This window comes from Pyxicephalus adspersus, chromosome 3 (assembly GCF_032062135.1).
Source record: "Pyxicephalus adspersus chromosome 3, UCB_Pads_2.0, whole genome shotgun sequence".
In the NCBI taxonomy this organism is placed as follows: Eukaryota; Metazoa; Chordata; class Amphibia; order Anura; family Pyxicephalidae; genus Pyxicephalus; species Pyxicephalus adspersus.
Window position 1 is genome coordinate 111,203,843 of NC_092860.1, and position 24,998 is coordinate 111,228,840.

General features: G+C 40.1%; 1 protein-coding gene across 1 annotated transcript in view; it reads left to right on the plus strand.

Moving 5' to 3' along the window:
* Positions 1-12,768: 12,768 nt before the first annotated feature.
* KLHL2 (kelch like family member 2) overlaps positions 12,769-24,998 on the plus strand; it is a 56,685-nt gene continuing 44,455 nt past the window's right edge. The window contains exons 1-3 of the mRNA XM_072406843.1: positions 12,769-12,787; positions 19,103-19,225; positions 22,852-22,958. Coding sequence (XP_072262944.1) covers positions 19,209-19,225; positions 22,852-22,958 — 124 coding nt within the window. The 5' untranslated portion in view covers positions 12,769-12,787; positions 19,103-19,208. The remainder of the gene's footprint in view (positions 12,788-19,102; positions 19,226-22,851; positions 22,959-24,998) is intronic.

Genomic DNA, 24,998 nt, shown 5'->3' on the forward strand with positions numbered 1-24,998 from the left:
CACATCCTGCGGGAGGTCTCACGACGCAAATACCCCACAACATCCCGAGAATTCCCAGTCATCGCACCATAGCTTCTTCTCTGGAGAACCCCATCTGCTGTCCTTCTGGCCAAACTTCCGCCCTCTTAGCGCCCCACCAGACAAAAGAATGTCTCAATATCGAAACCAAACACGGACGTGCACCTATAACCTAAAACAACAATTAAACAACCACCAACCTTACCCCCCAGATTGGGGCGCCCCCCCCCCTCTTTCTCACAGCATGTGTGGCTGCATATATACCTGAAAAGGCCTCGAATCCCAATGCCCAATCTGCCAAATTATCCTTTCCCCCAATCCCCATCTAGCTCCTTCCGTGGCTGCCCCAATCCGAGAGGAGTGAGACGAGTGAACCCCAGGGTCTATCCCCATGAACCCCAAACATTTTCTAAAAACCGCTATAAACTGAAAACGGGACAAGCAGAACCTGTCCTCATGTAATAACACCGGCCCTCCCACCTGTGGCCTTCCCCTGAGAAAATCCCCCACCATCGTGACCGGGCAGACAGAGGACCCCCCTATCTTGAAAAGTCGCACTGTAAAACCCCTACCCAACTGATTGGTTTTTGATTTCGGGATGACTAGACTCACCTCACCTTGTGCCTGGCCAGGCTGACCAACTCCCCACTTCTCATAGCCCCAAAAAAGGCCAAAACAAAAGCTGCCCTAAACAGCAATCTCTCGCTTTTGTAAAATCCTGCCCCCTTTTAACTTACAATAAAAGGCCATCCCGGCTAATTTCTTATTAATGGACACAACAGACACCCCTTTAGTAAAATTCTGAGCCAACCAAAACAACAGAAAGTGTACCAGCTCCACGCCTGTCCTCGAACCCCCCAACTGTTCACATAACTGCTCCCACTCTGACCAAACTGCAGCATAAGCCCCCCAAGTCCTTCCACTCACCGACCTCTGAATCATATTACCAATCAATCCAGTGCAAGCCTCCACAACACCCCTGGACAAGGCTCCCCGTGCTGCTCTGCTTCCGGCGCCAACATGCGAAACCTGTCCCACTGGAAATGAGATAAGGCATCAGCTATGACATAACAAATAAATACTTTGCTGCAGACATTTCAGCACCAAACGCCACAACAGCCGCACTGCTGGTGCTGACGAAACAGACAGGCTATTAATAACCTTCACTACACCCAGGTTATCGCAATGAAACCTCACCTTCTTGTCTGCCAGCGCCTCTCCCCACAATTCAACGGACACCACAATAGGAAACAGTTCCAACACCACTCAAGTTCTTAACCAACTCTGCCTCTACCCATTCCTGCAGCCACGCCCCCACGCACCATCTACCCTGAAAATACGCTCCAAATCCTGTGGAACCCACCGCATCAGTAAACAGCTCCAAATCCGTAGTCGACACTGGCCCTTCTAGCCACATACCCTTACCAAGGAGGATTCCAGGAAAAAGAAGGATTCCAGGAAAACCTTCCACACCTGCAAGTCAGCCCTCACGTCTTTTGACAAGGGCACAAAAAATGTCCTGGCAACCAACCCCAGCCTACCTATCCTAACCACTCTACATGCAAAATTTAAATTACCCAACAAAGACTGCACCTCCCTCAACCTCATCTTCCTGCGCCCACAAGCGGACACCACCTCCTCCTGCAGTGCCACCAGTTTGTCCTGAGGCAACCTACTTTCCATAGCTTGAGAATCCAATTCTATCCTCAAAAAGGTAATGGTAGACCCTTGACCCTCTGTTTTGTCCTCCGCTAGTGGCACTCCAAATCTCCTAGCCACATGCTGCAACGTCCCCAAGAAAACCCTGCAAACCGAACTACCCGCCGGCCCAATCAACAAAAAGTCATCCAAATAGTGAATGACCGAATCCACATCCACTACCGTCTGAACCACCCACTCTAAGAACGCACTATCTCAAATAATGAGCAGGAGATAGAACATCCCATGGGCAAGCATCTGTCCACAAAATACTCACCCTGCCACCTACAACCTAAAAAACGAATGTATGCCAGATGCACCGGCAACAAGCGAAAGGCAGCTTCAATGTCCGCCTTGGCCATTAAAGCCCCCTTTCCATAGCGCCGCGCCCACTTTATCGCAGCATCCAAAGACTTGTATGCCACTGGGCATAGGTCATGATCGATGCCATCATTCGTTGATCCCCCCGGCGGGAACGATAAATGGTGTCCTACCCACATCCTGAACTTACCCGGCTCCTTTTTGGGCGCCAGGCCCAACGGAGAAATCACCAAACCTTCCAGCGGCGGTTCCCGAAAAGGCCCACTAATCCTACCCAAACTCACCTCCCTAGCCAATTATTCGGAAACCACCTCTGGGTAATTCAATGCCGACCTTAAATTCTTTGGTTCGGCAGGGATCACTGCCAAACTGCAGGGAAAGCGAACTCCTCCTAGAAACTTTCTTCAAGCGTCTTTGCCGCTGCCCTATTGGGATACCTACCGAGGAAGGGGCGCATCCTTGCGATAGTCACCGGATTCCTGCCCTTTTCCACTATCATTGCCCCCCTTTCCGTGTTTAATACACCTCGCAAGCCCATGGTTCCCTCCACACCCTGAACATTCATGGCGGAAATGGCAGTTTCCACTGAACTTGCAGGAACCCTCATTATACATCCAACAGAGCCCTTTTTTCTTTCTGGCCAGCGACGCCCCCTCTTGTGGTCCACCACTTTGTGTTGATGAAAAAGTTTGTCATACCTCAGCCATGCCGTCCCCCCATAAAGCTTGTACGCTTCCCTGATAGTATAAAGGTAGCAAAACAAACTTGCACACAGCCCAGGTTGCCGATCCCCCAGAACACTCGTCAAAATACTGAATGCCTGCAACCAATTTAAAAAGGTGCGTGGAATCAAACAGTATCTGCGCTGTTCGCTCTCTTCCTTGAGACCCTCCCCCAATGGCCTATCCACATTAAACCGCTATAAAGGTAACAGGGAGAAAACGGCCCTTTAAAATGCGCTTGCGCACCTCTTTCTTCAGGTGGGCTCCCAGGGGTCACTCGAAGAAGACATAGACCTCTCCTCTAGCCGCATCTCCCACGCCGTCCGCCGGTCGCTCTGTTGCATCTAGGCCCCCTGCAGTCCCGCCTCCCGTCCCCCCCACCGAACACACAGACCCCCCTTGTAACCCCTCCACACCCAAATCCTGCCTCCCACATACTGAATCCACCTCTCCGCCGGCTGTCCGTCCCACGCTTCCGCCGGCGCCCAGCATTACGCAAGGCCCTGGCTTCAGGTGAGGCCTCCACCCGCGCCTACCGACCAACAGCATCCTGGGGGCTGCGCTCCCTGGCAGCCACAGCCCCCCTCCTGGACACTCTTGGTCGGGGTCCCTGCCGAACGCAGGGGCCCAACCTCAGGTGAGGCCTCCCCTCTCAAGGCCTCACCTGCTTAGAAGAGAGGGCTGCGCTCCTTGGCAGCCGCAGCCCCCTCACCAGAGCTCCACCGACAAAGGGGATTCCTCCCTACCCTCTGCCCGGCCTAGACCAAGCACTACCCAGCCTGCATGGTAGAAGGGTCCCTCTGGGGGCTCCCACTGTGGCGCTGAGCTTTAGTAAAGGCTCTGGGCTCAGGCGCACCGGGGGCCTATGCATCTGAGGCCACAGCCCCCCTAACCTACCTACCTGGGGCCCACTAGCAGCCCCCCCAATTGCTTCCGCCACCCTCTCCTGCAACCAGGCTACACCTCGTGAGGCCGCTGTAGCTCTAAGCTGTGCCATCAGGGCGTCACAAGACTCCATGATGTGGACATACCTCTAATTTTCCTTCCCAGAAAAAACTGTCCCTCACTTCCTACAGACCCTCTTACTTAAACCCTTCTATTCTCCTTCCCTCTACTTCCGACCGGACCTCTAGTTAATTCCACCCCTTAACTTCTATCCCTCACATTAACCCATACTGAACCTGCAAAAAAGAGGGGGTGGGGCTGCCCAAACACCCAGTCATGCGGGCTCTACGCTTAGTCCCTTGCTGCAGGACTCCCTTGACCATTTGCCTTGGGCAACTAATATAGGACGTGTGCCTAGCTTTAAACTACATATTCTCATTGAATAATTAGGCAAAGACTAGCCCTTCCAGGATAATGTGCTATGGGCTGATGAATGAAATATATTATTTTATTAATATATTAGCAATTTACGTAAAGAACTTCTTATCAGCTGTCAGGCATATAGGAAGAAATGTTATGGTTTGGGGTTGCTTTGCTGTTATAGGACCTGCCAGCTTGCAATCATCATTTCTGCTATGAATTTGTGTGTGTGACCATCTGTCCAAAGGCTAAAGTTGAAAAAAAAAATGGATGTCTCAACATGACATTGCAAAGCATGCGAGTAAATCTACTTAGACAAGACAAGGTTATATCAGAGTCTGATGGCCATTCATTCAAAATGCCTTTACAAAGTAATTTCTGCTAGAGAGTGCCAACTAAAGCAATTTTTTTCTACTGTACACCATTACATCTGTTGATATTTTTGTTGAATTAATGATTAAAATAAAGACTAACCCTTGTATTTTTATTCAAGGATACCACCTTTATCTTTGGACACTGTTTGAATGAAGATAAAATGTTTGCCTAGTCAGATATATTTAAAAATGTCAACAGTTTAGATATGGTGTACTTACCTACTTTTTCACATAACTGTAGATGTATCTGAGGATTTACACTATGGTAACGCTGCCAAATTCAGTTTGATATGAAAGAGCAGTTAGATAGCACCTTTTACTCACTAGTAATTCTTCATATTCTGAATTAGTTTTCCGCTTGATCCAGAGATTCTGAAGTTGCTTTGGTTTGCCAATTGACTGAAAGATTATGCAACTTAGTAAACAGGGATACATTGCAAAGTTGTCTCTTCCATTTCAACTTTTTCTCATTTCTTTTTTAAATAGTCAAATAATACTGTCTCCCTGTAACACCATGTAACTCCGCTGTGAATGTGCTGTTAGCCTTCTCCCTAATGCTACGGCGCCAAAAGAAAAGTTTTCACTGTGACTTGAGTAGTAATTTTCCAATTTAGCAAAACAGCCTTTTTCGTTCCCCTTTGTAACTCACCTGCTGTAAATTGGTCCTGGTATTTGTAAGTCATATTTTACATTGTATTGTACTGGTTGAACAGTACAGTAAGGATATGATTTGCTCCAAACAAAGAGTATAATTCTCCTACTTCATAGTCAGTGGCAGTATCTTCACTCCCCATCAGCTTGCCTGCACACAGCAACCTTATGCTAGCCGGGGTAACTGACTGTAATAAAACTTTCACCATGAACCAATGGCATGGTACGCTTTCTAACATAAGAAATAAAAAAATAACTTTATTCTACTTTCACCCATGAGAGAGCAGTACAAACCATATAGCATCTGACCCTTCAGAAAATATGCTACATTTTTCTCAGCTTCGTCACTGTTTTGTTTTAGGGTGTGTTAAAACATGGGTTCTCCTAAACACATTTTTAGACCTGCAGAGTAGACCAGTCTTTTTGGTAAGATATGGTTAAATAAATCAAAAGGGTAGCAAAGGTTATGCTTAAGGAGGGGATCCTTCACACAATCCAAGATACCTATCCTACATTCTGCCTTAAATGGGATGGATTGCTCTCATATAGGAATTTCCCCCTATACTTTGTTGTCCAATATTTCAAACCTCTAATGAGTAATGTAACCTTCCTTTTTAAAACATGTGCTACGCATTTGATATTTTCTACTTGGTAATTCACATAACTTCCTAATATTCCTATTTTAATACTTGGTAATACATGTTTTTCATTTAAAAAACAGTCATATGTTATATATGTTGTCTCTTATACTTGTATTCTTAAAATAATGTAATCAATTTATGTAAATAATTATGCGAAATGTCATCTTTCAGTGTGTTTTTGGTTGGAATCCTTATTTCAGCTCGAAATTCAGAGACAAAGTTCTGGTTTCAGCATTGACCTGCTTTAGTCCTCTACCAAACTGGGACATATGATAGTAAGTTGTCACCTCATTACTGCTAAAATCAATATGTTAATTACAAGCTGGCTTTTCCTTTATACATGAGGCTCTCCTGAATCTTTTAATTTATTTTCTAAAGACTGTTCACATCCACATTATTGAGGTTCCTCCCTTTATAATTAATAATGAATCACATTCATTAAAGATAATTGCTATTTTACTCTATATCGCTTCAGTATTCGCTAGATAGGAAGGCACTTGGGCCAATTGTCTTAAGATTAAGATTAAAACTTTCCAGTAAACAACTTTCCCTGGTATCTCTAGTGCATTTTCTTGGTTTTACTTATTTGTACTCCATGTACTCCTCCATTGCTAACACACCAGCATCAGCTTTTGTGTCTCCAGTCTCAGACAACCTGTCTATCTGCAGAGGCATGGCCTAGCATGCATGCATGTGTCAGACATAGGTACTTGCCATACTTTTCCCAGTTATCTGTTAAGGGCAATTTTCAAAACTCTTAAACTGTCTCTCTTTTATTGCAATCCCAACTAATTTATTTAGTGTCCCTGCTGTGAATTTTACAATCTTGGCACCACAACAGGCTCTGGTGAACACCAGGTTCTTCCATAGCCAGCACCTCCTTCACATACCTGGTCTAATAGCTGAATAAAATTAAACTTTAATATGGACACAATGGCTTTAGGTGTTCATAAAATATTCCTGCATAAATATATTGGAGCATATACCAAATAGTGACATATCCTTTGGTTATGACCAGTTCTAATATCATGTTATTGGGAATGTGCTTAAAATTATTATTGTTGTTATAAGTGGAGAATTGGGTTACTGAGTGTACCCTGGTATATAAAAAAAACAATTAAGAAATCCGAAAATTAGGAAAACAATAAGAAATCTGAAATCAAAAAGAATGACAAACCACATAAACCTCTATTTGATTGTAGAAAACATTTTTTTGTTGGAAAAAAAATTCTGTATGCTATGGGACATGAAAGAATGATACATTTACTGTAATGCTACTTAATTTCTTTGGAGGACCCTGCTACTAAACAAGAAAAAGCCCACTGTGAGGCATGACCATGTCATTACACACAATTCACTGATACAAATCAGCTGTTTTTGTATTAGTTTTGCCAACCAAAATAGACAACATTCCAAAAAATCAAGATATCTATATCCTATTATATTAATTTCACCCATATAGCATCATGCTCTCGTCTAACACCTAACCATTATCACGTGTGAGAAAAGAAACCATTATACATGTTGCTAGCATAGTATATGCAAATAGTTTGGTTTGCCTGTCACTGTGTAGTGCTGCCCAAATATTTATCTGCATTGTCTCATGTCTGAGTCAGCAGGCTCAGTGATCCAGTGACTCAATTACCTTATTTCCTATTTCAACCTAACATAAATAGGATATGCAGGATTTTTCAATAAAATAGTGAAGCAAAAAGTAAAGTGTAATATCATTACCAATAATGTACATTGCCAAAAAAAGCTTGATCTAAATACTTAAGACATACAGTATGTAGTATATCCACCCCCCTTTCTCTTCAGGTACATTTACAGGCATTTCCTTGGGGTCAATTTGACAGCTAGGACTTGTTTTAATGAAACAGACACAGATCTTTCTACTTATGTGTAAACTGGCACAGGGAAAATGTGGGCCTTGCCACCCGACCATGATGAAATACTGCCTGCAGCTGTATTGGACCTGTTATTGTGGCAGGAGCTCTTGAAGAATTCATAAAGCTGAGTGTTGTGGCAGACACTTCTCTCATCCTGACCAAGCTTTTATAAATAAAGGGCACTTTTGTGATCCCCCTAAGGGAAAATGACTATATTTTTATTATTAAAAACAATAGTAATAATAAACAGAATTCTTTTAGCGCTAACATATTACGCAGCAATGTACAATAAATAGGGTTGCAAATGACAGACAGATACAGACAGTGACACAGGAGGAGAGACTCTGCCCTGAAGAGCTTATAATCTAGAGGGTGGGTTAAGTAACACACAATAGGAGGGGAGATATGTAGTGGTGGGAAGTAATGAGGGTTTCAAAAGACAGAATATATTGCTTTTCATTTGAAGCATGGTATTAAAGTCTGAGTTGCTTTTTATTTTCTTTTAACTGGGTAGGGGCCCATATTATTAAAAAAATGCCCAGAGTCTGGCTAACCTTGACCAGGAAGCAAAAGCCCTTAGGAAGGACCAATAATAAAATCAACACAAATGGTACCACAGATTGTCTACTTGTCCCCGTCATTTGCTGAACAATAATTCTTTCAACCGATTGATTGATTGGGACCATGTATGTCAGCATGGACACTTGTAATCTTCTCCAGGGACATATCTGTCAGAATGGTAGTGCAAGAGCACAGCTGCAAAACAGTTGTAACCCCATTGCTGGCAGTGCCTGAACAAATATTTTTATGGCAGGATCACCAGGTATAACTTTAAAGTGACCCTGTTTCAAAATTCAAAAGTATTTAGAAAAACTCCCCTGTGAAGAAGCTACATACTTTTAGGAGTATCAGATTTCTGGTCCACTTCCTAGGTCTGTGGTTTATTTTCTTAGCCCCTTGTGATAGAACTGCATCCTGCAGTAATGAAGGGCACACGGAAAGAACCGCATCATTCAATGGAGCACCAGGGATGTGACGCACACAGAACTGTGTCAGATAAAGATGAGGGCAGCATGGATCTTATAGAAGGTAAAGATCAGCAGTGTGGACATAAGCCCAGGTATTCCAATCTCCTCCTGAAAGCAGGCAGGACTTTATTGCAGAAAGGGGCAGGTGATGTCCCTTCTGCAATTTAACATACTTACCTGCCTGTTCACTATCTTGTTAAAATACAAACTGGTATGATGGTATTGGGTGTCACATGGAATGAAGTGCGAGAGTTACATTCTTCTGACCCTACCAGTCAAGATGGCTGAAGGTCTGACACCTGGAAGAGAAAAGAAGATGGTGGCACCTGCGACGAAACGAGGACAGGTAAGTTTATTTAAAAAATTGCTACCAGGTAGGTGAGAGTATTTAATTTGCAGAAAGAACGTTGTCTGTCCATTCTCCAATAAAAAAAACTACCTGGTCACAATTTTTGAATTTTTATTATATTATTTATTTATATTACATAGTTCAGTTTTAAAGCCAATCTCATATTGCAGTCCTGTTGCTAGTGAGAACTTTCTAAAGGTGCAGAAAAAAATATTTACCTACTCTACTACTCATCCTTCCAGAAAATATGTAAGCATTTCACTTCACTGTTTGTCTCTGTATAGTAATCTCCTTCACATTTCCAAAGCCCTATAATATGGAAATAAACTTCTATAACAATCCATTCAGTTTGTTTGGTAATAAGTAAAGGGTTCCCCTTTATATCCTGGGACAACATACAGTATAATTCTTGGTAACCCCTAGGTAGTAGAACATAAAATGTAAAAAACGCTTGAACCATATACCGGTTAAAAATCTACAAAGAAGGGTTTTTGTCAAAAAGAAGAGAACAATAATGTATTTGTTTTATGATTATCAAGTTATTGAGACAAACAAAAGGTTGTTGTAGTGATAGATAATTCTATACAGAGTAAAATAGTACATTAAGTATCAGAAATACTCTAGATGTGTTTTATACTTCCACATATATATTGTCTATTTTGCCCCGACACGTTTCGCCCATTCTGGCTTCTTCAGGGGAGGGTTAAGGGGGTGTGAAAACACAAACATTTCAGCCTAATCATACCTATTTTTTATTGTTTTTTAACAGGTAATCTTTAAAAATTCAACAAAATAGATTAACAGGCAAACACAAATCAGAGAAATGGGCAGACAATGCAAAGATATATCCGTTAGCTCAATACTTTTCAGTGTTGAGTATACATATATGTTTAACTTTCAAAAAGACATTTCAAAATGAGTATAATTCCCTACAAGTTCTAATATAAGAGAACTGGCGGGTCATTGGCTAATAACTAGAAGGCATACAGGAGGTTTGGTCAAAAGTTGATACTATACATTTTCTAAATTCCAATGGTAGTACAGTTATATACGATTCCCATTAAAGGGTGTACTTTATTATTATCAATTAATATTAATAATATTATTAAACAGGATTTATATAGCACCAACATATTACACAGCGCTGTACAATAAATAGGGGATGCAAATGACAGACAGTGACACAGGAGGAGGAGAGGCGGCTGCCCCGAAGAGCTTACAATCTAGGTGAACTTTTTTTTCTTTGTTTATAGAAGCCTCCACCCAATCTATTTGAAAAACATACCTCAATTTATCTAACAATGGGAGGTTCCGTGCTAACCCACTTGTGTAGTATCGCCGAATATTGCCGCAACCCCTAGCTTTCCAAACCTGTTGCTCAGATAAACCCTATACAAACCCCATGCCGGGCACAGTGGGAGAAAGGTCACCCGATATCTATACTTATTTTAAAGACATTTATACATATCCATCCATGAAGAGGAAAATGGACTTGGACCTAAAAGAGGGACAGTTCTCCAAATACTGTCCAAAGGGACAGTTAATATATAATATAACTAGACTTACAATGGAATATTCATTAGTATTTTTTTTTTAATTTGGATCAGGGTTATTTTAATAAAAGATGTAGATTTAAACATACTGATACAAGTAATGACATAACATTGTCATGAGAAGTTTATATAAATTGTGTTTAGGTTTCCTTGTACAGTGCAGAGCTGAATGACTGGTTGGCCCACGTGAGCGGCAATTGCAGTCTTCCACAGGCAGGTGGCGCTACTGCTTTCTGTGCCTGGGTCCTTATTGGCTGAGCGGCGAGCTCAGGATGTGGATGCAGCCAGTTGTGTGTAGTGAGCTGCTCGTACAGTGACGGCTGAGCTCCGGGCACGGGAGGAGAAGTGTGAGGGGGGAGGACGGGCGGGAACTGCTCACAGCCCAGACACCGAGCCAGCAGCCATGGAATGAGCGGGGAGCCGGTCCAGGACTCCGCTCCGCCAGCCCGGGGAATGGTGCTGACATCTGTGAGTAATTGTATATCAGTGTGTGATTGTGTATCTGTATGTAATTGCGTATATCTGTGTGTAATTGTATATCGGTGTATATGAGTAATTGTATATCAGTGTATGTGTGTGTAATTGTATATCAGTGTGTGATTGTGTATCTGTAGGTAATAGTGTAAATCACTGTGTGTGTATTTGTGTACATCAGTGTGTATTTGTGTGATTGTGTATATCACTGTGCGTGAATGTGTTTTTTTGTGTGTATATGTATGTATATATGTGTGTGTATTTATGTAATTGTGTATCTGTGTGTCCCCTGTCATGTCCATCTATCTGGTGGTACAGGGGCTGCCATTGAATCCAATAGGAATGCAGCTATCCTGTTATTGTCAGTATTGTCACACAGGGAAGTCATACAACACACTGCATTAGCTGCCATTGTTACAGGATAGTACAATCCTTACAGAGGACCTGTCATGATCCAAACACAACCTCTTCTACGGTCCATGTGCATTTCCCGGCTGTCCCTCTGATTCAGTGTTCATAAGATTTACTGACCAAGGACACCGATCAGAACTTGTGACCAATGCTGCGCCATTCTTGTTCTGTTGATGACATAAAGTGACCCTGTCATCTCCTGAACGAGATCTATACAAAACGATTATTAATTCTCACCTATCACATCGCACCGTCCGAACTCATGTGACCTCCCCAGTGTGTCAGGTGCCTGCTCCCCCGCTGTGTGACTATGGGAGTTGATTGTAAGCTCTTCTGGACAGGATCCTCTCCTCCTCCACTGTCATTCCTTGTATCTGTCTGTCAGCCCCTGGGTAATATGTTGGCGCTATATAAATCTTGTTTAATATTAATAATAATAGGTCCATCTGCTACATGACTAGATGTTTCTTTGTACAACATAACCAGGGCAATGTATTCGGAGTCACTTGTTTTTTACTTTTTTGTTAGGAAATGAAAGGGATTTTCTTAATTCAGAAGCCAGAGCGTCCATCTCTACAACCTGTCAGGCTGACCTTCCAACCCCCTCCCTACATATGGACACTTTATAGAAATGCTCCCTCACTATTCCTGTTATGTCTGTAGAGCAGGAAGTTAGGGGAAATATGTCCAAAGACTAGAATTAGGCAAGGGTTTTCAAATATACCCAAGCCTAAAATGTTTTGGAGTTAATGTGGGGATAGAATACCTGTTAGGTTTTATTGTGCTTCTTCCAATATTAATTTTCCTGGTAATCATTGCCACCAGTAGTAAAAAGGAGATGATGTCAGGACAGGAATAAAGGGGAAATCATCCAATGGGAAAACATGTTCCAGTGACTCTTTTGTAATTTGCATTTCTTGTTGTGTCTACAGGGAAGCAAGTAAAGGGAAATCTCCCTGCAGGTGACTAATATTTCCAGAATGATACAATGTTCCCCCCAGCCCCTTCCAGCCAGGTGAACCTGGGTGGTCGCTGGTTAGTTAGTTCACAATACTGGGGCACTGGACAGCTGTGATACGTGTAAAGAAGTGACATACTAAGAGGGGGTGAGCATTAGAAAGTTGTAACAAACAATAGGGGGGCAGTGGACAGCTGGCAGAATTATGGGGGGTTATTGGGTTCCTATAGCAACAAAAACTGGAACACTAACTTTTTTTCCTTCCTATTTTTCAACCTCACAGCTACAGCTTTTCCCCACCCAGCTGAAAAAATAATTCTGGGGAGAACACTGTGATTAACGATGGCAGCCTACATCTACGTTTTTCAGGACATTTCCTCCAACTGCACTTTAAGGTGATGATGTGCTGCTTCCATAGATTGTAAGCTCTTCGGGGCAGAGTCCTCTCTGTCTGTCATTCGCAACCCCTATTTAATGTACAGCTCTGTGTAATATGTTGGTTCTATATAAATACTGTTTAATAATTATAGTCTCCAGTGCTAGAACTGTGAATTCAGCAGGGCACATCATGTATGTAGGAAAGTAGCTCACACATGGGAGTCCATGGTCCCTTTTATTAGTGTTTGGGGATTTATATAATATATGTCAGTGACAGGCTTGTATGCTATTGTGGACAGCATTTGATGAATTCCTGTGGGAGCCATTGCCCCATGATCCCAGCTCCACCGCCCTTGTATGAACTCTCTGTGGTCATTACCTATAACCACATTAGGCCTTATCACATTTACAAGAGAAGCTTCCAATTGCTCTCATATGGTAATATTTATTATTCATAGCATGCTGTGTAATGTAGCATTTTAATTTTAGTGATCCAGTTGTTGGTAACATATGGCCATGAAATTCTACACCACCAGTATCCGTACACCAACAGCAGCTGGTCAGGAAAATTCAGAAGGGTGCCCATATTTGTCATTTTCAGGATATTTTGATAATTTCTTATTATTAAACAGGATTAATATAGCGTCAACATATTATGCAGCGCTGTACATTAAATAGGAGTTGCAAACGACAGACGAATACAAACAGTAACACAGGAGGAGGAGAGGACCCTGCCGCGAAGAGTTTACAATCTAGGAGGTGGGGGAACTAACATTTTAATTTGATTAATAGTTATAATTTCAAAATGACCTTATGAGCTGGTGGGTTTCTGTATATTTCCTGACATCTGTAGCTGCATTTCTTGGTGGTGGAAGTGAAGCTTGTTCCAGGATGTGCCATGTGCTTCCTGTTGGGCAGAGTACATCAGGCATTCCTGTTATGTGGGAAGAAAGAGATGAATCGGTTTTCCTCTGCAGAAAAACATGTTTGTATGACCTTTGGAGAAGCAATTTCTTTAGTAATTCTTGGCCTGTGATTTGTTCTTCTATGCACATGTGATGCCTGATGTGTTTTACGACCTCTGCATGATGTGGGGGCAGCTCGATGAGCGGCACAGGCTCTCTTGTAGGAGCTGGTAACACTTCTCTTTACAAATAGACACGGTTTTCCTCACTTGAACTGCCAGTGACGTTCTTTCAGACCTCGGTGTCTTTGTCCCGCAGCTGCTTCTAGAATCTGTGACTTCTGCATGTAGTTTGTCACTATTTCAGTCTCTGGTATCTCCACAATTTCCTTTTGTTTTGTACTTTGAAATATAAAGCCAAAAGCTGAATGTGGAATGTGTTATTTTAGAGAATAACTTAAACAAGATTAATGAAGCTCTGTGGCTAGCTTACAAAGTTTACATCTTCACATGCAATGGAGCCTCCTTTATGACCGAGATGGGCAGATCTCTGTAGAATTCAGAATTCGGCAAAAGGTTTTAAAGCAAACCTCAATAACCAAATAATAGTTTCACGTCTGAGTTGTGGCATGCCCCAGAACATCCTACAATATAATCTGCTTTCCTTAGAGGGGTACATTGTGCCCGGTGCCATGACTTTGTTTTATGGTAGAAGTCATTATTTGCTTTTAAGGCATGCCTGGTGTAGGAATACCGGTGTTCCTAAATGTAGATGTAAAGGAACGTTTCCTTGGTGACAGGTTTCCTTAAAAGGGAACCTGTAAAGGTAGAAATATGGGGCTTTGAATCGCTGTCTTGTTAATGATGCTCCATGCTATAATCTAGCCATTCTTATCCTAACTAAAATTTTAAGCCAGGCACATAATATATAGGGGTGTATTGTGTTATGCCGACCTATTTATTATGAATGGGTTGTCCACGCAATGCAACTTAAATATAATAAACCCAACACAGTGATTTAAAATGCAGATGTTGTGAGTGCTGTCTGCATTGATTTGACATTTAAAGACACCACAGCATAAAGCTATTATTGCACAAACATTTGGATTAATATGCATTGTTGTAATACACATGTTTTACCAAGGTACATGAATATAAATCCACCCCCAAGTAAGCCACTGGAATGGAATTAGCACATTGGGTGCCTTGACACATTATTTGCACATCTTTCAGTAAATGAAAATTGGTGTTAGATCATTTTGTGTCTTTGTTTATAAGTATGACCTGACATTCTTTAATTATTGCATTGCTCTGTTCATCTATTGTGCTGGAAGTCTGGTCTCTTTATCATTGTAACTTTATCCTTTTTGGTTTTTTTTTAGTTATGTTTATACTCTTCTATTTAGATTTATTGAAAAGGAAAGTTGGTGAAACACGGATGAGCATGACATTCCTGGAACTTGCACCTAAAACCCAGTTGGCAAAGACAGCTGTGTGTCCTGACAGGCTTTTTTTGTTTAGAGAACCTGTCAGGAGACATTTGGTTCTCTTTGTGGTAGTGCTAATTGTCTGTTGCTGCTCATATAACACTGAGACAACAGCAATAAAGAACTTTTTTTTTTACTTTCTCTTGTCTGTGTCCCTTCTACCTAATAGTTTTAAAGCCAGACACCTAGCACTAACAGAAGGTCAGCAGTAGCAGCCCTCATATGTCTCCTGTTATAAAATTACTGTAAATGAAAACTGAATTGAGGTAAACATGTTGGCTTTGCATCCTAATATTGTTCGTTGCCTTGCTTTTTTTCCAGTTGTTGTTTTCTAACCTAGAACATTTTAGAGAAAATCTAAAATTCCTAATCTGCAGTCAGCAGCAAAAGTATTCAGTCTGCTTCATTATTATGACAGCCATCTAGGATTTTTTGATTGAACCTATCTGTTTTATTTACAAGCAAGGAATCATATTGGGGATTATTGTTGTTATCACATGATGAAGAGCAGTGATCACACACATAATGCTGATGCTATTACTTGGCACATGCACAGAAGGAGCACCCAAGAGCCTCCCAGGATGCGTAATATAGGTCTCTAGGCTCTGCGCTCCAATTCATTCTCGATCGCCTAGGCGGTGGGTGGGCCAAACAAATAGTATTTTTACCTTGAAGTGAGTTTAGGTATGCTCTAAGTAACATCAGATGTTAGCATCCTGGCAGTCATATTCAACACACATGCTTTAGCTGACCCAAAAAATATTGCTTTGGATGGACATGGATGGAGCAAAACTAAACTCAAAAATAAAAAAATTGCAACCAGGCGAGTTGTTTTTTCAAAGCAGAACTTTAGCTTTACATTCATGATATATTGTTAGCTTGTAGTATACTCAGACAGTTTCTTCATCTCTAGTTTCCTCAGGCAGCTTTCCTCTAGGACATCTTTTGTTGTACCTGAGAGACTTAGGCTGGGTTCCCATATATGTGGCTGCATGGATGTGTATTGTACTCTGTGCTGCAATGCAGTGGGGTCAGGCAGCGGCTTCATTTAAATGAATTGCACTGCAATGCACCAACATTTGTTACAAGCATCACTGCACAGGTGTGAAACAGGCCTTAAACAGTATGCTGTTGCAGAGATTTTTGTCCTGTCCCTATTCTGCTTCCCTCTATTATTTTTTATATTTATTGTTTTTCCATCCACATTTAAATGCACAAAGGCCAACATTGATATTAGTGCTTTCCAGTGCTGGTAAATACTTACCCATATATCGGGGCAACCAGTCAGGAAAGAGCATTTGTAAGCATCTTACCTCTCCAGGATAGTTGTATGTGGTGATACTCACTTTTTGTTGGAAATGTAATTCCTAGAGAGGCTGCCAATAAAACTTTAATGTTGTTTAACCTAATCCTTTTGCTGTCTCATCCAGTGGTACCTGTGCATTGAGATTCTCAGACACTTTTTTACTCCCTTTGCTGGTTGTTTATATATACCAGGGCTTTGAAGTCTGCACAATGGATTGCTATATTTGTATAGCTCCCTGGGAGCCCTGAATACCTGCTTTGGCTGATATGGAAATAGTCGTCTAACATGGTCAGTGGATGTAAAGTGCTGCCTACTGCTTTCTGTCTTTCACTGCTACTCTGGACTGTGGGGGGTGACCTTTCTAATTATTAGTTTGATTTAAATAATTATTTTCCTACCCGAGAACCCTGGTTCGGGGCTACCTAAATTATATATCACTATATAGGCACTGTTGTGTGGTAATAACTTCAGTTACTATTTAAAAGTTGTACTTTAGCCAGTTATGTAATAATAATAATAATGCGTTTTACCTGCAGCTAATAAAGTATTGCAATCTGTCTTAATATTAGCTTTATGGACTTTGCTCAACGACAGTCGGTGACCCCGGAATCATGAGGGATCTTCATGTTTTCAGCGTCTACCTCATAGAACCCGCTGATGGTAGGAGAAGGCAGAATGATGATCCCACAATTGTGTTCCTTTACAGCGAAGTCAGAGATTGAATTGAGTTAGGTTTTTGACTGTGCTCAGTTGGTAAACAGAAAAGAGTTTGCAGGAAGTATTGGAGGTGGCTGTTTTGTTTGTCAGGCCTATCTATAAGAAGAGTTTTTTAATCTTGAAATAACTTTTCGAGTTACAGATCTTAGGAAGTCCCAGCTTTAACTGCCATATCCCCAGTTCATTGGTATGGAGGTCCGTAGGAAGAATGCCTCCTATATTGCTGGTTGAGAAAGATTAGCAAAATGGATAATAGAAATGGCTATACAGAATTGCAAAAAAATTGTCCACTAAGGCATTCTTTTCCACTGTAGTTTAGTTGCTTGTTTATATTTCTCTTCCATGTAAAACACTTCAATCCCAGCCTTTGAGCAGTAAGTCCTGTCAGTCCTGTTTTGATAAGCACGCTTAGTGATGTGTTTAGGAAATATTGGGAGAAAATTCACTTTTTTATTGTCATCATTGGCAGATGTGCATGTGTGTGTGTACAAACAAAAGGAAATGTGTGTTTTGGGATATGGTGAAATTTATGATTGTTACAGGCGTTTTACATATTTGGTTTACACTAAAAGTATAACAAGGGCATTTTTTTCCTGAATAACAGAATATAGATTGAATAAATGTATTTATAAGCTGGATTTTTGGGTAAAATGGAAAGTATTGCATACCATCATGACTCTAATAACATTGGTGTAAATGTAGTTACTGCTTAGAAGAAAAAACTGCGACAGGTTAATGAGTGACTTATTTAATGGCATAGATGACATTTTAGATAGCAATAAAGTAATCATGTATGACATTGCTATGTATGTTACAAGAATGGGAAATGTGTCACAAAAATCAGGTCTAGAATAACTGGACCAATCTGGAAATCATTTTATGAGCTAGATACTCGAGTGAGGTTACATAGGAAGTACAAGAATTTACCAATCTAGTGTGGGCTAGATTATTAGGGGCTCATTATTGAATGTTGGAACTTGGACGTTTTTTTTTTTTTTTTTGGTGCCCGGGAAAACTGGCTTAGCAATGTTTAGTAAGTGTAATATGATGAAAAGTCACAAATGTTAGACATTGCATGTCTAAGGTGGGAATTATTTTCTTATTAGGAGACCTCTTTCCTTTTAAGTTAATCTCTCAGACAAGGAAAAGGGAAATTCACCTAATATGAGCTTTATCCTTTCCCCACTTAAACCAAAACTAAAAAGAGGGGTGGGGGGATAGACGATACATAAACTTTAAAGCGGAACTAAACCTGCAATATTCATCTGTTCCCACTCCATTGCAGAATACCGCCATTTTTAAGGAAATGTCTTCGCTCATCTTGATTGACCGGGATGACATAACTCCTGCACTAGAGCAAATTAGTTAATTCATTCATGCAGAATGGAAATCACCTTTCCCTTTATGCAATAAAAACCTGTCTGATCACCAGGTGTTCAAAGTAGGAATCTAGTTCCTCTGTAAACATAGGGACATTTTGGGGGATTCACTAGACTGACCATGGTATTCTGGAGAAGGGGTGGGGGGGAAGGTGTTTAGCTAAATCATCTTCCTTGTGAATGTCTTCCTAAATTTTCTTACAATATTTTTTGTACTTCACACGTTTTTCATTTTTTGTCATTTGGCTTTAAGGTAAAAAAGAAAACGCAACTCGGTCATCTTAAAGGGAACTTTTCAGTGAATCACTGAATAGAAATTGTTATCTGACTTCTTGTGCCAATTTGACATTTATCATCCCTTCATGTAGTGTACTTAGATGCTGATTTGCCATTTATCAGTGTTTCTTGTAGAGTGGTTTGTTGCTGACTGATTACACATTCAGTTCTGTATTTGTATTGCATGTGTGAATTGCTTATTACCTACAAACAGGTTACCATACTGCTGTGTGAAACTTAAAGCAATTTATTTTTTCTTTCAGAAACACTAAAATATGCCAACAGAAGCCTGTGGAAGTGAAAGAGAGCTCAGAAAAGTTCTGCCCTGTAACTGTAAATCCGCGCCACACTAGGAAGGCTTTCAAAGTTATGAACGAACTGCGAAGGTATTGTATTTGTTCTTTTGTTTTTAATATGTGCTTTTCATTTTCCACTATTTAGCTATGACCAAAGAACACCATTCTGTTCAATATAATTGAACTAGTCCCTGATCTTGGGTAGATTAGGTGACACGCTAAAGAAAAAAACAATTTGGACAGGTTACAAAAACCTATCAGGTCTATTTTAGTTACCACTGAGCCAAGCCAGCAGCTTGCAGCATTTCTATACTGCCCTCTACATGACCATTAGGCATAAGTTTGGCCAGGTATATTTCTTCATAGATTGCCCAATATTCTTTATGAGGGTAGTCAGAACTGTTCCTGCACCACTCTGACCACTCTGAAGGCTATGGGATGTTACAGGTACATTTGACAGTGAGCAGCTTTAAAAGCAGCAGCTCAGCCCATGGCTGAATAAAAGAAAGGAGTGGCTTATCCTAATGCTTCAAATTAAGAAATGTGAGACAAACATATAATCCCTTATTTTGAGGTTAACCCTATTTGTATATCATGTAACAGCCAGTGTTTTACACCTTCTATAGCAATGGGTTCATGTTGCACGAAACACTGACTATTTAGTGGAGCCGCACAATGTGATGAAGTACTACTCAACCCTCCCCAGTTTTTTATCCGAAGACCCCACTGCTCTAAGGTAAAACATCATGTGTTTGCCTTTTCATATTCACCTTTGGAAAAGTCGCTAGGGGAATGCTCACTGTCTGAATGGCTCCTTATTATATTCTCCAGGAACGTACTCCAGAGAAGGGAAGGTGAACTTTCAGTTAAGCCATAGAAGTCACCAGGAGTGGGATAGCTTTCAAATTGAGAAAATATTTTACATTATAAAGAGATGGCAGTGTAAAATGTTGTATTGTGAGTAATGATGTATGTTTAGGTAATATGACTTCCAAGAAAACTCCAAGGAAATTGACTGGCAAACAAGACCACATATGTAATAAATGTTAAGATTTCAGTCAATTGCTTTATTACTTAAACAAAAAATATATATATTAGACTTTGCTTGTGGGGGGGTGCTGTGAAAAAATACCTTTATCTTAAAGTCCAGCTTTAAGTAATACCTATTTTGTTGAAGTAATAATATTTATGAAAATTGCTCTAAATAAATTGATCTAGTAACCTTCAGAATTTCTTTTTTTAGCACATCTTGCTTTTAATGTTGCTTCTGAATGTAATTCTCTTAGAAGCTGATTGTATATGCTGAGTGTTATATCAGACAAAGTCAAAATAGGCAGAAAAAAAAGCTTTTAACACATCTGTATATTTCATTAAAGGTGTTTTTAGGGGATATGTTTATTTATAGAATATGTGATTGGGAACTGTGAAAATCACAAATGTATATGCAAATGTGCATATATGTATAAATAGCTAATATGAGTGCATTATGCAGAACCCATCAGCTACTTTGGTAGCTTGTATGCTGTTAGTTTTCTAGTAGTGTTATTACTGTATAAATGTAACATATCTTTAATGTTTATTGTTTTGAACAGATCACAAAACACAATCTTTAAATTGAACATGCCATTGTGAAAATTGCCTAAATGTGTTTGTTTTCTTTCTACAAATACAGTTTTTAAACATTTATCTTTCTTTTGTATCCACTGTTGCTCTTTTTTTTAATCAAAAGCATATCTGTGGCTAGTCAAGTAGAAATTTTGTTAGAAACAGCTAGAGTAAACTTCTTTTTTCTGTATATTATATTCAGTATGTATAGTGAGAAGAACAAAATCCTTTTATATTCATCACCTTCATGGGAATCTCAGCCCTGATAATTTTTCTAATCTAGCAGTGCTGGGACAATTGGGTATGAGAAAACGGAGACTAATTTTATCATCTATTATTCATAGCAACTCGTCCTATGACTAAAAAGGGAAAACCTGTTTCATACTTGTATTATAATAGTCTCCTGTATAAGAGGCATAGATAAAGACATAAAGAGCATGCGAGCGAGCTCTATGTTTTTATTAGCACTTTACATTAAGAAGGCAAGCTGAAATATTGGTCTCAGAATTTAAATCTGATAAAGATGGCTCATTGGCCTTGGGAGTTGTTAGAGGGAAAAATTTCCAACATTGTTAATGCATACCACTCTTTTTTTTTTTTTTTTGGCCAGAAAGCAAAATTTTAATTATTTTTGTTTTGTCTGAATAAATCCTCATAACGATCATTGGAATCATATTTTTGATAAAACACTTTCTAATTCGTACCATGGATTTTTGTACATTTGTATCTGCACACACTTTCATACATCCTACAGCACCCCCAGCACAATGTACCAATCCGTGAAAAACAGCCATTTGTTATATGTTAGTTTGTTGGTACAATACCTTCACTATACCCTTATCATCTGGGGTGGGCTGTGCTCAAAATGTTTTTACGTTAGAGATCTGCCATGTTGTCAAGTTAGTGGTGCAAACAAATGTAATTCAAAACCATGGTTATTCTTGGCTCTCAAAAGGCATTGGTGCTTTTATTTTTCCTGAATTGTCTCTAGCTAAACAGTAGTGCTTTGGGAATCTCTTGTACAAGTAAATAATTACTTCTGTAACAATGAGGCTGGCGCCATATGTGTGATTGTGACATGTTACCTGTTAAAATCAGTTTAAAAACTTACAAAGTAGGTAAAATACTACTGACTAGAAATTAGTTTCTTGTTAACCTCAGTGCTGAACTTTGCTGGCTTCTTGTTTTGGTAGATTTAGTATTGCATGCAAACGTCTTTAAAAATGACTGTGCCTTGTTCTATGCAGGTCTCTCTGGTTCAACCTGCTTTTACCCACTTTGTATAGAAAACTTGTTCCTATTGACTTTTTGTGGTCTCAAAGCGTTATTTATTTTTATTTTTTTTAAAGCTTAAAAATGTTATTTGTTTGTTTTGAGATAATGAGCATCCCCATGTGTGGGGTTAGATAAGCAGGATGATCATGTTGCCAGACACCTGTCTTAAGGTGCCTTAATTTACAGCTTGGTATGAAGAGTTGTGTGTTCCTCAGATTTATTTACTTTCTATATCATATAAACAGTAAATAACAGTCAAATTCAGATAAAAAGATTTTGACCTTGACAGCTGACATCTTGACAGTGATGACCGACGACGATGATAGCAACTGATAATTGTTAAAGCCACAGCTTCTGTCAGTAGGGAGACAAAAACAGTGTACAAAATATATATCAAATACATAATTGTGTGTGTGTGTATGTGTGTAGTTGATTGGAGAAAACTATTTTCTGGCACATCTTGTCAGACACATGGCATGATTGTAAATACTAAGGTTATTGCTATATTTACTGTTTTTTTTTCCACCCACAAATTGTTCTAAATAATTTTGGAATCGGCTAGGTGCAAAGATATTCTGTTTTGTCCTATAGGCACTTAATCAAAACAGGACAAATACTGGCAGCTCAGACTAAAAATCAAGGCAGTCATGTCAAGTTTTGTGGATCTGTCTTGGGAATTCTCCATACATTTTAGTATGACAGACACCTTTCTGTGTTATAAAAAATATAGTGCTGGTAAATTTGAAGGTAGCCCCAATCTAACGTCACTGTAAGATTGTGTTTCTTATATGTCTGTTTGCTATACACCCATTAATTAACTTTATTTTTACTCACAGTGAGAATTTGTTGTGCGATGTGACAATAGTGGCTGAAGATGTGGAGATAGCTGCTCATAAAGTGGTTCTGGCAGCATGCAGTCCGTATTTCCATGCAATGTTTACAGGTACTGAATTTTATTTGTAACCTTTTATTTGGGAGAATATTTCTCATATTATGTCAAAGGCCTATTACATCCACACGTGTTATGAGAGTCAAGGAATACATTTTACATAAGTCTGTCAGTGAAAGCTGAACTCCGGGCAGATGTTAAACGCACATTATTCTAGCTCTAATTTGTTTGGAGCTGAGGGTTGGTGCCCCATTAATATATTTTTTTTTATTTGTTTGTTTTTTTTTCTGTCCCACTGGCTAGATTTTCCTACATCACTAGTCTGTTAAGAAGAGTTTGACACCCCTTGCATAGTCCCCCTCCAAAAAAGAAAACAAACTTTTTGATTTAGAACCAATTTTTATATAAATCATTAAAGCCGGTGGCTAAGGGGTTAGCACTCTGGCCTTTGCAGCGCTAGGTCCTAGGTTCGAATCCCAGCCAGGACACTATCTGCATGGAGTTTGCAGGTTCTCCCCGTGTCTGCGTGGGTTTCCTCCGGGTACTCCGGTTTCCTCCCACATCCCAAAAACATGCAGTTAGGTTCATTGGCTTCCCCCTAAATTGACCTAGACTACATTAATGACATATGACTATAGTAGGGACATTAGATTGTGAGCTCCTTTGAGGGACAGTTAGTGACACAACTATGGACTCTGTACAGCGCTGCGTAATATGATGGCGCTATAAAAATACTGTATAATAATAATAATAATAAAAAAGCCACCTGGCTGCTTTACCCAATGCTGATGGTGACTCCTCTACTTGATCCCACCTTTATAGATGGACTTTCAGCACTGGAGAATATGGTTACAATAACGCATAGAAAATGCTGTTTGGTGACTTTTTTCCCTCCATATCCCCTCTTTTCTCAGTATCAGCCACAGCATGACTTCTCACCTATGACTGCCATCACTCACTAAAAACTTTATATATAGAGCCGCTTACTCTTTAGAGAGTGGGAAGTCACAGAGCTACAGCTCAAAAGATCAAGAGAATCCTGATGTTACAGATGGTAGATTTGCTTCATACATTATTTATAAATCATAGGGCACTAGTAAGCATGGACACTGTATAGGAGCACGAGGGAGCTGGAAGTTCAAACATGGGCATTGAGAAGCTGGAATACCATGCAGGAACGCTGGGAAACTGGGATACATTAAGGGAGCGAGCACTAGAAAGCTGAACAAGATATAGGGAGTTACCCGCCCTTTTTACGACCACCCAGGTTCTGTTTTTGATGAGAACACAGAGAGGTGCAAGAACCTAAAGCTGACTTGGTATTGTACTTTTTCCGTAAAACCCTTGTCATCGACAGTATGCAAAGGAAATCTTGGAATACATTAAAACTCATACAGGGGTTCTAATACTTTCCCACTGCCCTATTACAATAAAGTACTATGAGTAGAGCTAAAGCAAATTCTACTTCAAAATACGTGGAAAAAACATCTACAAAATGACTGGCAGCCAAATATAAATTTATGGTGGCACAGTCATTTTTAGCATTCGTGTTTTCTCACTGACCTGGAGTTCTACTTTAGGGACTTTTTATTAGACTGAGTTTGCAATTATACTAAAGCAGCTTTCGTGTTGGGGTTAGTTTTTTTCTTTACAACTTTTTCCCTCTTCACAACGGATAAGATAAATCTGGCTTCCTGTGCTGAACAAACTGGGGTGTGGTGCCAATGTTTACTTTTTCATTGCTAGCTGTTGGCTGCACTATGAAGTGTAAGGAAAAACTAGGCTACTCCAAGTACACCTCCCAACTCTGTTCCTTTTTTTTGTCAGCTTGTATCGTAACATTTTACATACTGGTTATGCATGATTCATGATGATTTAAGTAGAAGAATGATAGAACCCCTGGCAGCTTTTTATTGTTTGGTTTTTCTGCTGAAAACTGGGCAGCTTCTTAACTCTACTATAAACAGCTTTTATTTATCTTTCCAAATAGAAAATCAGAGGTTCATGTCAGAGATCATGCAAAGTACAGAAAATGGCCTATTTTCACCCTGAACTTATACTAATATTGCACCACTGTCATATATTGTAGCAAAA